Consider the following 16,879-nt stretch of genomic DNA (forward strand, 5'->3'; position numbering starts at 1 on the left):
AGGCATATTTTCGTCTTCTTGAAAAATTGCATCACATATCTCCGGATTCGTTTGACCTCCTTAAGAGTCAATGAGAAGTAAATATATATTCTCCCCGACGTAAGATTTTGAACACTTCCGGAGAAAATCCATGTATAAAACCGTTATTAATTTTCCGGACTTCGATGATGTTACGATGACGTTCGTATAAGTATTGGCATAGCCATCTATTAATTTGTGAATACGAGGTCCGAAATGACCGGTCGCTTCTTGTAAGCATATTAATCATCTAACTCAGACGGCAGCTCGGCAATAGACTAACATTTTGTACTCATAAAGCACCTAAGAAACTTTGGATCGTTTTTTCTCGGGATTTTCCGAGTAGTGCGTCCTAATATTTTCATCACGTGAGGTCTTAGGAGTCCTCTTTCACCACACAAAATTTTGGACAAATCCCCGACCCCACGGTCGTGTCGTCTCCTTGTAAGTGAAATAACCGCAGAAACCAATGTGGGACGTGCGACGAATACGACGAACTTTTCCATTAGGAGAGGGCGGCGAAATTTGGCGTTAATGGTTTACGTCAGCAGACGATCGACGCGAGTGTCTTTGCTGCGGCTTTCCTGGGCTCGTGACCATATCGGTCGGACCGTAGGGTGTAAAACCGTGATCTGGTCAGATGAGTCCCGGTTTCAGTTGGTAAGAGCTGATGGTAGGGTTCGAGTGTGGTGCAGACCCCACGAAGCCATAGTCCCAAGTTGCCAACATTACATTGTGCAAGCTAGTGGTGGCTCCATAATGGTGTGGGCTGTTTTTACATAGAATGTAAAATAACGAAATTAACTGTAAATAGTTGTGTTCGCTGCTTAGAGACGATCTGCAGCCATTAATGGACTTCATGTCCCCAAACAATAATGGAATTTTTATGGATCACAATGCACCATGTTACCGGACCACATTTGTTCCTGATTGGTGTGAAGAATATTCTGAGCAATTCGAGTGAATGATTTGGCCACCCAGATCGCCCGACATGAATCCCATTAAACGTTTATGGGACATAATCGAGAGGTCAGTTCGTGCACAATATCCTGCACCGGCAACACCTCCGTAATTACGGACGGCTATGGAGGCAGTATTTGTACAGGTGAATTCCAACGACTTTTTGAGCCCATGCCACATCGTGATGCTGCTCTTCGCCGGGCAAACGAAGGTCCGACACGATATTAGGAGGTATCGCAAGACTTTTGCTACCTCAGTACACTTTTGCCATTACGTTCTGTGAGCACGTCAGAAACCATACAAAACGGCACATACCTCTATCCCGTTCAAATAGGCGGTGTAGGTATTATCGTGTGAAGAATGTGCATGTCCGATGATAACGGCATCACTTGTGCATCTGTCAACGCGTCTCATTGACGAACGATATGGGAACCTAGTTTGTGATTATCTGGTCTGTTTGTTCACTAACGGTAACCTGCTAATAATGTACCGCCGCATCGCTGGCGAATTATGTCAGAATGGTTTGAGATACAGTCTACATCTACATTTACATCCGTACTCTGCAAATCACTGTGCAGTCCATGACAGAAGGTACTTTCCATTTTACCAGTTATTAGGGTTTCTTCTCGTTCCATTCACGTATGGAGCGCGGCTGGAATGAGTTCCTCTTTTGGCGCTGTAATTAATCTAATCTTGTCCTCACGATCCCTAGGGGAGCAATACGTAAACGATTGTAGTACATTCCTAGAGTTATCGTTTAAAGCCCGTTCTTGTAACTTCGTAAGTAGGCTTTGTCGGGATAGTTTACGTCAATCTTCAAGTGTCTGCCAGTTGAGTTTCTTCAACATCTGCGTGGCAGTCTCCCATGGATCAAACATCCCTGTGATCATTCTTGCCGGCCTTCTCTATACACGCTCAGTATTCCCTGTTAGTCCTATTTGGTACACTTGAGCAATATTCTCGGACGGGTCGCACGAGTGATCTGTAAGCAGTCCCTTACTTAGCCAAAAACATTTCCCTAGTATTTTACCAATGAACCGAAGTTTCTCACCTACTTTACTTACGACTGGGCCTATCCCTACAAAGTGTTACACCCAGCTGTTTGTATGACGTCACCGATACCAGTTGTGGTCCTGTGATGCTGCAGTCATCGGATACTACGTTTTTTTCATTTTGTGAAGTGCTCAGTTTTGCATTTCTGAACATTTAAGTAAGTTGCTAATCGTTGCACCATTTTGAAATCTTATCAAGATCTGACAGAATGCTTATAAGTTCTTTCGACGGTACTTTATATATAACTGCATCATCTGCGAAAAGTCTAAGGATAAGGTCATTAATATACAACATGAAGAGAAAGGGTCCCAAAACACATCCTTAGGACACACCCAAAGCACTTCTACATCTGTCTGTCACTCCCCATCCAAATTAACTTGCTGCGTCCTCTCTACCAAAAGAGCCTCAGTTCAGTCACAAATTTCACTAGATACCGCGTAAGATCTTAACTTTGGTAAGATGTCGTGCTGAGCAAATAACTTTTCGGAAATCAAGAAATACTGCAGCTACCTGACTACCTTGGTCTATGGTTTTCACGATGTCTACATCTACATCTATATGGATACTCTGCAAATCACAAATATCTGTTGTTCCAATCTCGTATAGCGCTCGGAAACAACAATCACCTATGTCTTTCCGCGCGAGCTCTGATTTCTGTTATTTGATAATGGTGATCGTTTCTCTCTATGTAGGTCGGCGTCAACAAAGTATTTTCGCATTCAGAGGAGAAAGTTGGTGACTGGAATTTCGTGGGAAGGTTCCCCCGCAACAAAAAACGCCTTTTATTTTAATGACGTCCATCCCAAATCCTATATCGTTTCAGTGTCACTCTCTCCCCTATTTCGCGGTAATACAAAGCGTGCTGCCCTTCTTCGAACTTTTTCGATGCACTCCTTCAACCCTATCTGGTAAAGATCCTACACGGCGCAGCAGTATTCTAAAAGAGGACGGACAGGCGTAGTGTAGGCAGTCTCCTTAGTAGATCTGTCTTGTCAATAAAACGCAGTCTTTGGTTCGACTTCCCCACTACATAATCTGTGTATTCCTTCCAATTTCAGTTGTTCGTAATAGTAATTCCTAGGTATTTAGTTGAATTTATGGCCTGTAGATTTGACCGATTTATCGTGTAACCGAAGATTAACGGACTCCTTTTAGCACTCACGTGGATGACCTCACAATTTTCGTTATTTAGGGTCAACTGCCAATTTTTGAATCATACAGATGTCTTTTCTAAATCGTTTATCATCTGTTTTGATCTTCCGATGCCTAGTCGATAAACGACAGCGTCATCTGCAAACAACCTAAGACGCCCGCTCACATTGTCTCCCAAATCGTTTATATAGATAAGGAACAGCAAAGGGCCTATAACACTACCTTGGGGAGCGCCAGATATCACTTCTGTTTTACTCGATGACTTTCCGTCAATTACTACGAACTGTGACCTCTCTGACAGGAAATCACAAATCCAGTCACATAACTGAGATGATATTCCATAAACACGCAATTTCACTACTAGCCGCTTGTGTGGTACAGTGTCAAAAACCTTCCGAAAATCCAGAAATACGGAATCAGTTTGAAATCTCTCGTCAATAGCACTCAATACTTCGTGCGAGTAAAGAGGTGGTTGCGTTTCACAAGAAGAATGTTTCCTAAGTCCGTGCTGACTGTGTGTCAACAGACCGTTTTCTTCGAGGTATTCATAATGTTTGAACACAATGTATGGTCTAAAATCCTGCTGCATATCGACGTTAATGATATGCGCCTGCAGTTTAATGGATTACCTTTCTTGAATATTGGTGTGACCTGTGCAACTTTCCAGTCTTTGGGTACGGATCTTTCGTCGAGCGAACAGTGGTATATGACTGTTAAGTATGGAGCTACTGCATCAGCGTAGTCTGAAAGGGACCTAATTAGTATACAATATGGACCGGAAGACTTGCTTTAAAAAAAAAAAAAGTTTCAAACGGCTCTGAGAACTATGCGACTTAACTTCTGAGGTCATCAGTCCCCTAGAACTTAGAACTACTTAAACCTAACTAACCTAAGGACATCACACACAACCATGCCCGAGGCAGGATTCGAACCTGCGACCGTAGCGGTCGCGCGATTCCAGACTGTAGCGCCTAGAACCGCTCGGCCACTCTAGTCGGCCAAGGAAATTCGTTCAAACTTTTAGACACTTATAAGTTCAGAGGTATGAGGAATAACAAAGTCACGACACACTCAACATAACATTGGTTCAAATGGCTCTGAGCACTATGGGACTCAACAATGTGATTTGAAGAGAAGTAATAAATGAGCTCTAACATGGAAAGTAAGCGTTTCCGGACACATGTCCATATAACATATTTTCTTTCTTTGTGTGTGAGGAATGTTTCCTGAAAGTTTGGCCCTACCTTTTTGTAACACCCTGTATTTCTCACCATTTGCCACACATCTGGTCGCCAGGGGAATTTTGTCCTCTAGCAAGAAATGAAGAGAAGTTTTAGTTCAAATGGTTCAAATGGCTCTGAGCACTATGGGACTTAACATAGGAGGTCATCAGTCCCCTAGAACTTAGAACTACTTAAACCTAACTAACCTAATGATATCGCACACATCCATGCCCAAGGCAGGATTCGAACCTGCGACCGTAGCGGTCTCGCGGTTCCAGACTGTAGCGCCTAGAACCGCTCGGCCACTCCGGCCGGCAGACTTGCTTTCATTAAGTGATTTAAGTTACTTCACTACCCCGAGGAGATCTATTTCTACGTTACTCATGTTGGCAGCTGTTCTTGATTCGAATTCTGGAATATTTACTTCGTCTTCTTTGGTGAAGGAATTTGTTTCCGCAAGAGTGTTCTGGTCCGTTTTGTTTGCCAACGAGGATCAGCTCCGTCGTTTGTTAATTTATTCGGTACAAATCTCTCAATTGTTGTCGATACTGTTTCCTTGAATTGAAGCCACGTCTGGTCTACACTTACATTGTTAATTTGGAAGGAGTGTAGATTATCTCTCAGGAAGGCGTCAAGCCAAATTTTATCTGCTTTTTTGAATAGGTATATTTTTCGTTTATTTTTGGAGGATTTGTGGGTTACTTTACTCACTCTCACTACGACCGCCCTGTGTTCACTAAACCATGTATCCGTTTTGATGCTCGTTACTAGCTCCGGATTATCTGTTGCCAAGAAGTCAAGTGCGTTTTCACAATTGTTTACTATTCCCGTGGGCTCATGAACTAACTGCTCGAAATAATTTTCAGAGAATACGTTTAGGACAATTTCGGATGACGTTTTATGCATACCTCCGGAATTAAACATGTATTTTTGCCAACATATCGAGGGTAAATTGAAGTCACTACCAACTACGATTGTATGAATCGGGTACGTGTTTGAAATTAAAGACAAGTTTTCTTTGAACCTTTCAGCAATTGTATCATCTGAATTGGGAAGTCGGTAAAAGGATCAAATTATTATTTTATTCCAGTTGCCAAGAATGACCTCTGCCCATACTACTCACAGGAGCCATCTACTTCAATTTCGCGACAAGATAAACTACTTCTAACAGCAACAAACACGCCACCAACCTTGTTTAGCGTATCCTTTCGGAACAGTTAGATTTTTCGCAAAAATTTCGACTGGACATATCTTCAGCTTGAGCCAGCTTTCAGTGCCTTTAATGATTTGAGCATCAGTGCTTTCTATTAGAGCTTGGAGCTCTGGTACTTTCCCAACACAGGTACGACAAGTTACAACTGTTATACCGATGGTTCCTGTATACCTATGTACTTCCTGTGGTCTGCCTGCACCCTTTATGACTGAAGCCCTTTTTGAGTTTTCCCGGGACCCTCTAACCTAAAACACCGCCCAGTCCACGCCACACAACCCCTGCTACCCGTGTAGACGCCTCCTGCGTGCAGTGGACTCCTGACCCTTCCAGCGGAACCCGAAACACGAAACCCAACCACCCTATGGCGCAAGTCGAGGAATCTGCAGTCATGTGAGAAAAGCGTGAGTTAGTTTTCAGCCTTGTCGATGTTTCCGGTATTCGTTCTAGTTGGCAGGTGATTCTGTTCGAGAAATCTCATTACACTTGATGTCAGAATATGTTACAAGATTCTACAACAAATGGGCACTCAAGGAAGTATAGGGACACGCACCCTTCTTGCAGGTCACCTGACCTCAGTCTTACTGGGCGCATCTGAGACTCCAATGAGTGGGATGAGTCGTCCTAAACCCATCACCTGTTGTTGCCAGCAATTGAGATGTCTTATATCGAATATCTCCCCACAGCTTTCAGCGTCTCGCGGAGTCCATGGCACGACACTTTTTCGCTGGTATTGTGAAGAAGGAATGAGTTAAACGCTACCAGATAGGCGAAATCTTTGCACCTCGGATGCATTCAGTAAAAATTATTCTGACAAAAAGCATCGACTAGAAACTGTATGAAACAGTAGTTGTCATCAACCGAAACGGTGTCTATCATTTCGCCCGTCACTGGTTTGACTACACAAAGTGAACCCGACCTTCACTGACAAAATTTTAGAAATGTTCGGGGATTTTTTCTAGGCACTATGGCATCAGGGACCCGTGGTCTACTGTGAATTGTTACGGAGAAATTGTATTTCGTTTGAACAACAATGGATTTCCCGAATGAATTTTCGCTCTGTAGAGGGCGGATAATGATTGGTGCTCGGGTAGCTTAGGCGGTGGAACACTTTCCCGCGAAAGGCCAATGTCCCAGTCCGGCACAGAGTTTTAATCTGCCAGGAAGTTTTAACAATGCATTTTTCCCGGTGGTCCTGTTACACGGTCAGCTCGGTCGCCAGACGTGACGCAAATGGACTTCTACTTTATCGGACACGTGAGGAGAACAGCTGACGAGACTCCTGCCGAAACTCACTGTGCCTGGCTGCTTGGATTGTCGCAGCAGCGAAAGTAGTGCTGTAAACTCCTGGAATTCTTGAGCGTGCAAGACGGCCGACGATGCACCGCTGTACACCCTACCGTCATCATGGTGGTTGACATTTTGAACAAAATACTTATGTTACTTACTGGATTGTACCCTGACAAAATGTTTTCAACAAGCTGTGATTAACCAGAACGTTTTTCGTCTGAGGTTTGTTTCGTTACTCCGTGTTTTGTGATTTTTTTGTGATTGCATATTACAGGCTTTTTCACTATTGCAAAAGTATTTTCACGGAAACATAGGTAATCCGGGGTAACAAATGGAATAAATCATAATAACATTACCACTCTGTAATTATCCACCAAATACCACAGATCCCTTACATCAAAATATTCTGCAAATATCCCTGAACAGCATCCGAGAATTTGTTGGTGGAGTTATGCCATCCATGCTACATGGCGTATTGGCCCGTGCTCTTTTCTATAAAATGATGTTTGTTCAAAAACAGTAATGGTAAAGGGTGGTGATGATAAACTGCTCTGAGCAGTGAATGCAGACGACCCTGATCAGCATCTAACAGTCCACATTTGTTTGAAACTCCGTTGCTACCAACTTATCTTTCCAATCGATAAACTTGAATCTAACATAAGCGAAGTCTGTACGACATGGAGAACAGGGAAAGAATGGGAAGGAATGAGTGGGACGTGACTCTCAGCCGCACAGGGAACTGTGGTAAAGCAATGGTGAAAGTTGAAAGTTTTTGCTGGACCGGGACTCTAACTCGTATTTCCCGCTTCTCGTGAGCGGTTATCTTAACCGCTGTGTTAACTTCATTTTCTTCGTCATTGTTCTCGGCGCTTGGTCTGGGTGGACGTCACGTGACATTCCTTCATATTAATCGCTGAATACTTCACTCGTTTTCTTTTATTACAGAGGGCAGCAAGCCCTCCGACACTGTTTCGGCCATCTGGACACGGTCCCTTACCACTCAGATTTCCATCTTAATGCACCCTGTAACGCAGCGTCCCTCGTCCATTAGTCCCATACTCGCAAATTATTGATTCCCGTAGGAGATTGGACCATATGTGTGCATCCGTACAGAAACAAGCGTCAAGAAGCCGTCGCGCTCTTACAGAAATGTATATATTTGAGCGATGTCTGTTCTATTGGAAATGTACGACAAAATAAGTACCACTCACACTTATACATTAACAAAGTCGCCACTGTGCCTACGACGCTATCCAGAAGACAGCGTATACAAGCCATACAGATGCGTAAAGTGGTCCCGCCTGCTGGACAGACAGAGGAGCACGAGACGAAATGTAATGTGTAAACACTTCTTTTCTACAACCAGTTTCTTAGACAATTAATCAACAGCGCCATAACGTGAAGTCTGTAGTGTATGTATAGCTAGAAGACAGGGACACAGTAGCATTTGCTTCTCCCAGACCTAGTTTACCACGGCAAATATTGCCACTGCAGTAGGACAAAACCTTTGAAGATCGCTATAGAAATAATATTACATGTACGAGCAAGTCAGGGTTACTTATTAATGAATCTAACGGTATATCGAGCGAAGAAACGATGTACCGCTCTTCCATGTGTGACGCCAGATCTAAAATGAAAGATAATTTCTTCTTTATCTATACCGCATAGCTCAGCTGCTTATCTTACGGGACAGCATAGTCTTATCGTGTTTCTTATTTTGTTAGATGACGTTCTACGTTTGAAAGGTGTTTTAAATAGATCAGTGTGATTGTAATCATTGGTACATTGTGAATGAGATCACCTAGTGTTACAAAATGAGCCAAGCACTTTTGCTTCTATTTTTAGTCGATGATCAGCCTTGCCAAAGCCTTCTAGAGAAACTAAAACCTTTCCCTTTTGCCTTTCAGTTTCACGTAAGACCACATAAATTGTAGCCGTATTCTCTTGAGGAACTACCAGATTACATAGGCACTGGGCCTTATATCCGCTTACCTTCGCCCGTCGTCACCGTACGCTGCACTCAGACCGAAGGTTTAGTGTTTGGATATTATTCAGACTGCTCTGAAGTTTGTTGTTTTTAGCATAAATTACTCCAGATGCATATCGAGGTGCAAGGCCACAGTCGATCCCATCTTTTATCTCATAAAATCTAAATCACCATTCGTAGCGATTTCGCTGTTTGCGGCGCATGGAACTTCTCACTGGCCGTGCTCCCCCATCCACAGATCGTTACCGCAGAACAAAAATGATCCGCGTTATCCTCAGTTCAGAGAGAATGTCGATAAAAATTGGAGAAAAAAATTATGTTAACAATAGCTGTGTTTATTTTGTACATTTGCTCATGGTCTCACGAATGTGGGTCATTGGTGTGATAGTCGCTAGTGACAGATGGTGGCGCAGAATCACACACAGACGGTGTTATGTTTCGTAACTTGATGCACTCCAGTTGTAATTCTCAAAAATACAGCTGGAAGTTCTATACATCAATCTGGTCATTTCCTAAACGTCTGCTGTCTCGATTGTAGAAATAACTATGAAGATAACTGTCCACTGCTTTACCGAGTTGTCAGTTATGTACTTTGTAGGTAAAATATTCATTTACCTCTTCCACTTTTTGTTCAACAAAATGGCTCAAATGGCTCTAAGCACTTAACATCTGAGGTCTTCAGTCCGCTAGACTTAGAATTACTTAAACCTAACTAACCTAAGGACATCACATACATCCATGCCCGAGGCAGGATTCGAACCTGCGACCGTAGCAGCAGCGTGGTTCCGGACTGAAGCGCCTAGAACCGCTCGGCCACAGCGGCCGGCTTTGCTTAACAAGATGATGTGTTGCAGTCGATATGAAACTGTGCACAACGTTTCGTTTATTCTATGGAAGAGATCAAATCGAAATTTCGTAACTAAACTGTTTTCTGGACCATTCTATCAGCCAGTTCTACATAAAAGCTGTGTTATAGCAGTTTACTATTCTTGTGGTCCTGTTCGTTTAGTTTCCAGAGACTGAAATCGTAATGGACCTGCGCATTTCTTCTGGTCACAGGTGGTCATCCACCTTTGTCTCCACGTAGACATTATCCAAACACTGCTGTTTCGCTCCCGTAAATCTGACGAAAGAAAAACAGCTCTCACGTCTGCAGTGCCTGGTGTCGGCTTCTATTTACAAGTATGTTCTGAGTTTTGCTGGTGCGATATTATGCAGTGTTAATGATTTAGAAATGTGTGTTGATAGTGTTTTTTCTTAGTTATCGGTTCATTACCTCAGTATCCGCTAACAGAAACATAATTTGTGAAATTCAGTGTTTAAGAAAACCATTTTCTTTTTTATCTTCTATGTCCCGCGAATGTTATTAGCGAGTACAAAGAGTTGGGCTCGCGATGAGTAGATGTACGACACAGCAATAGCTCACAGTGAGCTTGGAGACAGGAGAGCGATAATGTACGGGACCGCTGCTTTCAGCAGCTAAGTAGTACGACTGGTTCGGTTGCCCAGGTCTGCGGATAATCAGCTCGCATGGAAACCTGAAAACGTTCCATCATATACGTTGGCTATGATACCTGCTCGGACCATTAGCACATGTCCGCAGTAGTCATTACATTCTAATATAATTTGTGAATCGTACTTGTTACTCGTTCTCTGCATAACAACTGGTGTCCAGAATCGGTCGTTGCACTGAATCGGGATTCACGTAAGAACATCTTCCTGACACACGATGTTCAGTATCTTGATGCAAACTCACAGCGGTGGCTGACAGTCACTGTAAAGCGCCGCATCGGCTTCCGGGCATGGTAAACTCATCGTGAAGTAGTTCTAGTAGAAATAAGGCTAACTAGAGAGGTCTGAAGAAACTTGTGTAGTTGCGGTTTTGATCCTGTTCATTTGGCTGGCTACTTACCGATACTCATATCCTCTCGTACAACTGTCACAAACTCTGTGATACTAACAACATAGCTGCTTCTTTGGTAACACCAACATCTTTTCCCTTCCTTTTATTCCTTTCTTTTTGTTTGACCTTCCGTTACCTGTAAGGCCAACAGAGACGGCACGTCAAATGATTTCCTACTATGGTCACAGAAAAGAGACGCCATATATCTTGAGAAAATTTGCTTAGGAACTTCTAATGATCTGATTTCATTGCTGAATCTAAGGATGTCAGAACATTTCGGTACAGGTTTTTTGCCCCCAGCATGTTTTGGCGATTCGTATGTGAGTTTATGATATGGCGAGAATCCAAAATTTCTTCAAACGAACCATTTCTTTTCTTATCATCAGCGTGGCATTTAAACCCAGCATCAGACGTCGGTGTACATTTCTTGTGTAAATACTAACGACTGACGTAAGAGTCGCTTCACACTCGCAAGCTTAGGAAATATCACGTATTTTCAAGAACATTGACTGAATGAGTTTAATATTTCCAGAGAAAATGCCTGAATGGGAAGTTAGCCCTAGCGATGAAATGAAACAGAAATTGCCTGCAATTGTAGTAACAATTACGGCCTACCTATAAGTTAGTTTTTTGCGATGTTAAGCATCGAAAAAAAAATTTACCATAAAACGGGTTGTGAAAATTATGTAAGGGCCGTTCAATGTGCATGGTAAAATATTTTATGCAGTCTGCAGCATCACGTAGCACAATATCAAATGGTCTTATGAGAAGATATTCTCTCTAGATGCCACAATCGTGTTTTCGATGTACTGTCTGTAAGTGTGGTAATATTTGTGTCTTCACAACAATTCCATACTCAAATCTAGAGGCGAAAGGAAATTTTTGGTCTGCTCTTTCCGTCATTCAAATTGCTACGTGTACCTTCAGTTCCCACAGTCTAAATTAGTATGGCTGCTACCGCCTACACGCAAAAGGCCTGTGCTATAACGCCGTGGAATTGAAACCGACTCTCAGTGTGTCGTTGTGTGCTAATTAGGTTCTCCATATATCTCGTAAAGGAGGACTGAGTTCAAACACAGATTACTGCCGACATTCTCTTGTGGCCTAGATGTTCAATGAAACGCTCTCTCTCTCTCTCTCTCTCTCTCTCTCTCTCTCTCTCTCTCCCTCTCCTTCTAATCTTCACGTTCTAATATTGATTTGTTTGGTTTCAGAGGTATGCGATGTGTGTTTGGCACTGTATTTTATTTACGCAAGGTTGTGCCTTCCGTATGTAATATCGTTATTACACAGTTGAGGTTGAGGCTTTCACACAATCTACAGTACATACTCCAAATCAAACTTGGCAGGCCAGATTTTCACCCTGCTACTACCATGCTACTGAGTCGTGCTACGTATCTCCCGACTGTTTCTCATCTATGCTTTAGAAAGAGGTGGTGATATGGGTGCCTTCACAGCTTCAGATTTTCATCTCATAACGAAGTTTAGATGAAACAATTACTATCTTAAAAGTTTCTACATATGATAGAATCTGGAGGAAAGATGTTAATTGGAAAACATATTCCAGACTGGTAGCCTCTGGTAGGATCTGATGGATCCATAACAATTATACTGAAACCTAGAGAGAATGCTCATTTACGAAAATGAACTCAGAAGAAAAATCTCATTATTATGCATATAATGTACATCTTTTGGCATATTGATAAGTAGAACAGCTATCATACCGTCCTATTTCACGACTTTCCTTAGAATTGTCCCAATTTTTTCTAGAAATATGTTACTAAAATTGGAATCATCAGACCTCTAAATAACGTACGCTGGAGTCTGTTAGAGATAATATGCTTCCCCGAGGGCATTATATGGTACATTCGCTAGGAGATTCGAACAAATATTGAACAGATTAAATCAGCCTGTCCAAAAACACTTTTGCCACTGAATCCCGAGGCCAGAGTCGGAGAGAGATAATATGAACTTTGAAAGCTCAACTTGTGTGGCAGCGTCAGCAATGTGGACGGAAAGAAAAGGGAAACCGTAAGCACTAGGATGCTTTCCGGGATGGCAACGTAAGAAACGCACTCGCTCACCAACGCTTGAAAGATGATTGCCTAGTCGTTGCCGTTTGAATACTTTTCTAACAAAATAAGCGCTACTACTTAACAAATGTTGAGGAGAGAACTGAAGGTCTACAAGTAATTACTTTAACATATGTTTTCGATAAGATGAAAAGGCAGAAAAGTGAATATTTTGACTGAATTCCATAACGCAGGTAAAGACTCGTTTCCATCTTAACTTCTTCCCGTCGTATCGTATGATGTAATAGGAGGTTGGTAAATTCCAATTTCGTGGTACCAGAACGGACGTTTCGCGTGTGTGCGAAACATTTTCCAGTTAAGCGAAAGCTAGTTTCAATAACTAGAGGCGATAAACTGCAGTATCAGTGCGCTACGACTTCTCGGCTTCCGTGGAAGAGAAGTGAAAGTGTCTGGCGTAAGGATTTCATCAGCCGCTGTACCATGGACAGCGGCCGCCTGTTTCGTGTCCGGTAGGTAACTGTAACGTCCGGGACCAGACAACTTCCCCAAAAACACTCTTATGCGCTTTTCTGGAGAGCTGGAGTGTTTACAGCAGCGAGAAACGCTATTCCAAACATGATTGGAAAGGTTATCCCGCAGTCCAGACGATATGAGTGGAGTACTTTATAATTAGGAATATGTTCCTTGGAACATATTTATGGATAACGTTAAGATATGAAACGTTTCAACTGGACAAAAATATAGAACAGTCTTTTTTTTTTTCAAATGACGCAAGTTCTTGTTTTGTTGTGTTTCACTTACTACATCCAAATAAATGTATATTTCGTTTATCCCGCAGTCTCTAATAAATTATGTGAAATCTATCGGTTGATTTTGAGCCAATTTGCAGTATGCACACGACACTGCATTCCGCGTCTATAAATTTGAAAAGAAGAGAGACTACAATTTAATACCCAGCCGGCAACGAGATTATTAGAGACGGAGCACACGGCAGGATTACTGAGAAACGGGAAATAAAATCCGCTATGTCCTTTTCAAAGGGACCATCCCAGCATTTGACTTCATCTATTTAGGGAAACTATGTAAACGTTAAATCAGGAGAAGTGGACGGAGATTTGAAGAAGTATCATACCACTGTGCCATGTGAATCTATAAATTTAAGGTGGTCGAAACGTGAGTGTCTAGGTTATAGCTGCCACGGTTCTTTACTTGACCTACTTGATTGAAAAATCTCTCAAACTGCAGCCATACATTTAGCAAATAGAGGAATCTCATTAAGTTTTGGCGGGAAAAGGATCAATGTGTTTTACTTTTGACGGCGGATTCAAAAACAACGTTCGACTCAAAACTGTATGAAGTCGTGACTTACGTCGTTCCGAGTACTAAGAGCAGTTATCATTTTCTTGAGGGCTGGCCCCACAGGCTCTATAAATCTGAAGAAAGACATAATTCCACCAGGCTGGTTTTTCTTATTGTACTTTATTCAGCACTATTAGTTTCGTGCACAACCCATTTTAAAAAAATGGTTCAAATGGCTCTGAGCACTATGGGACTTAACATCTGAGGTCATCAGCCCCCTAGAACGTAGAACTACTTAAACCTAACTAACTTAAGGACATCACACACATCCATCCCGAGGCAGGGTTCGAACCTGCGACCGTAGCGGTCGCGCGGTTCCATACTGAAGCGCCTAGAACCGCTCGGCCACAACGGCCGGCCAACTCATCTTAAAGTGCATCTAAAAACAGAACAACACATCATAATGGAAAGAAAGTTACAATTTTACCGGAAACTGGTGCTTACATCTGATTATGAATCAAAATACACTACAGGAATTTCTCCGGAACTAATTTCACATAATTTTTTCGTTTATTTATTTATTCTTTTAAATTCATTCACCATATGTATAATTATTGGAGGAATAAGGTCAATGCAATTTCATTATACACTGGGAAACATTCGTGCAGGAATCTTTTATGGGCATCGGTACATAAATGAAAAAAAACGGTTGTTTTAGTTTTTATGAACGTAGTAGTTATACCCATAACAGATGAAGATACATCTTCTTCATACCTGTATATTCACATCTGTTACAGGTAATTACTTTGTGAAAACACTTCATCCATTGTAGTTGTATGGCTTTTAACTTCTAACTTTCGTTTCATTATTGTGTTTTGTTATGTTTTTAAATGCACTTGAAACTAGAAGCACCGAATAAAGTACAATTTGAAAATAGAGCTCGGTGGAATGGTATCTTTCTTCAGAATAACAGCAGTAGCACGAAACGGCGTGTGCTGCCTAACAGTGGGACGCAGGTTGAATTTTCGTTGCAGCTAGACGCGTTCGCTTGCGCCTAGGCGGAGGCTGTACAGCGTGACACAGGCCCGGCGACGCCGCCCGCTTCTGCCAGCACGTCTTATTACAGTCTGTCTAGCATTTCTTCGCTCTCGTTTCATACCGCACTCGCTCTTTCACCGGACGCAGTTTTATATAACGCTCCTCTTATACTGAACTATCCGAATTAAAAATAAATCTCAGAGGAAATTTTACTCGATTAACCGCAAAATAATACTGGTTCAACATATAGGTACTTTCAAACACTATTATTTGGCGAAAAAAACAACAGCAAAATAAATGCGTGTAGTACACTGTAGGTGGATGTTCGTCACTGATTACCACGGGCGAAGCAACTAATGATAACGCTTGAGCGAAAACTAAGAACTTCCATTTTTTCCTGCAGGCACTGACTGTCAACAATGTATTTACTCGTACTTGTGACGCTTTTGGGAATAGATCACGGTGAGATTGAATGATACGCAGACAGACGAGCCACTGTTCGTCGAAGTGGTGTTTCATTACACATGCACTCGTAGTGAATAGTATAGGTGCTCGTCACGTGCCATTAAAAAGCAGTACCAAAGGTACGCATTCCTCTCGCTGCTCGATTTCCTACATAAAGAAAATCAATAATGAAGTGGCCTCGTTCCGCGGGACAATCCGTGGAGCGTTGCATGACTAAGGCAATTGTTTCATGCAAGGCATCACAGACCTAAGAAACTGTCTAAAACGTGGCCAATTTCTTTTTGGTGATTTACGAAAAAAAATTATATCTGAGGAAGCGAGTGCTGAGGACTGGTGTGTGAGCCGCGACAGCCTAGGTGAGAGTAGGAGTGAGGGAGGGTTGTGGTGGCCCGAGCAACAAGTGGCGACTCACCCAGGTGCGCCATGAGCTGCTCCAGGTCATTGTCGACGTCCATGTCTAGGCTCTGCGCCGCGAGCTGCTGGCGAACTGACGGCCGACGGCGCGGAGCAGCCAGCCACGACCAGCCGCCGACTCCGCACTGCGCACGCGCGCCGCCGCCCCCTCCACGCGACGGCGTCTTTGCCACTACTCTGCCGTCAGTAACCGCCGCTCTTTGCTACCGACGGTACGCACCCGGCGTTGTCTTCATTACTCACTCTGCATGCACAGTACACCATCTCGCACCCTGCGTACGGAGGCTGGACGAAGTAGTGTTAAGACACACGTACTAGTGCGTAGGGCGACACTGACATCTGAAGGTGCGGCGTTAATGGCAGCACGAGCCTAGCGGTGGTATCCGTCCGCCTGTTCAATGGCACTCCTTTACGTAACTGAATGCAACCCTTTCCAGCGTCTTTAGTCGCCCAACGGCAAAGACACAAAAGCGCTGCGCGACATGACTAAAGAGGAGCACACGGCGACTGCCATAACCCGATTTACCGGACACTTCGCCCAGTAGAAGAGGGGTCAAAATAACGCCACACATGTTTCGGATTAACCGTACATACTCCACTCTTTCTGAGAACACGACAGTCAAAGTTTTCGTGGTACTTTAGTGCCATTCAGCGAACAAATTGTTGAACTGAAATGGTGGCACCGTAGGTAGCGTCGCAGCTTCGCACTTGCGTGCTACATGTTCGAACCCCGGTAGTTACTTTTATTTTTTTCATTAATCTACCGATGCCCATAAAAGATTCCTGCACGAATGTTTCCCAGTGTATATTGAAATAGCGTTGACCTTATTCCTC

The 16,879-nt window shown here is 42.9% G+C and overlaps 1 protein-coding gene across 1 annotated transcript in view; it reads right to left on the bottom strand.

Annotated features, from left to right (window-relative positions):
* Window positions 1–16,147, bottom strand: part of LOC126470624 (organic cation transporter protein) — a 652,913-nt gene extending 636,766 nt beyond the window's left edge. Inside the window, exon 1 of the mRNA XM_050098587.1 lies at window positions 16,044–16,147. Within this exon, the coding sequence (XP_049954544.1) occupies window positions 16,044–16,086 (43 nt within the window). The 5' untranslated portion in view covers window positions 16,087–16,147. The remainder of the gene's footprint in view (window positions 1–16,043) is intronic.
* Between the last annotated feature and the right edge of the window lie 732 nt (window positions 16,148–16,879).

The sequence above is a fragment of the Schistocerca serialis genome, chromosome 3 (assembly GCF_023864345.2).
Source record: "Schistocerca serialis cubense isolate TAMUIC-IGC-003099 chromosome 3, iqSchSeri2.2, whole genome shotgun sequence".
Classification (NCBI taxonomy): domain Eukaryota; kingdom Metazoa; phylum Arthropoda; class Insecta; order Orthoptera; family Acrididae; genus Schistocerca; species Schistocerca serialis.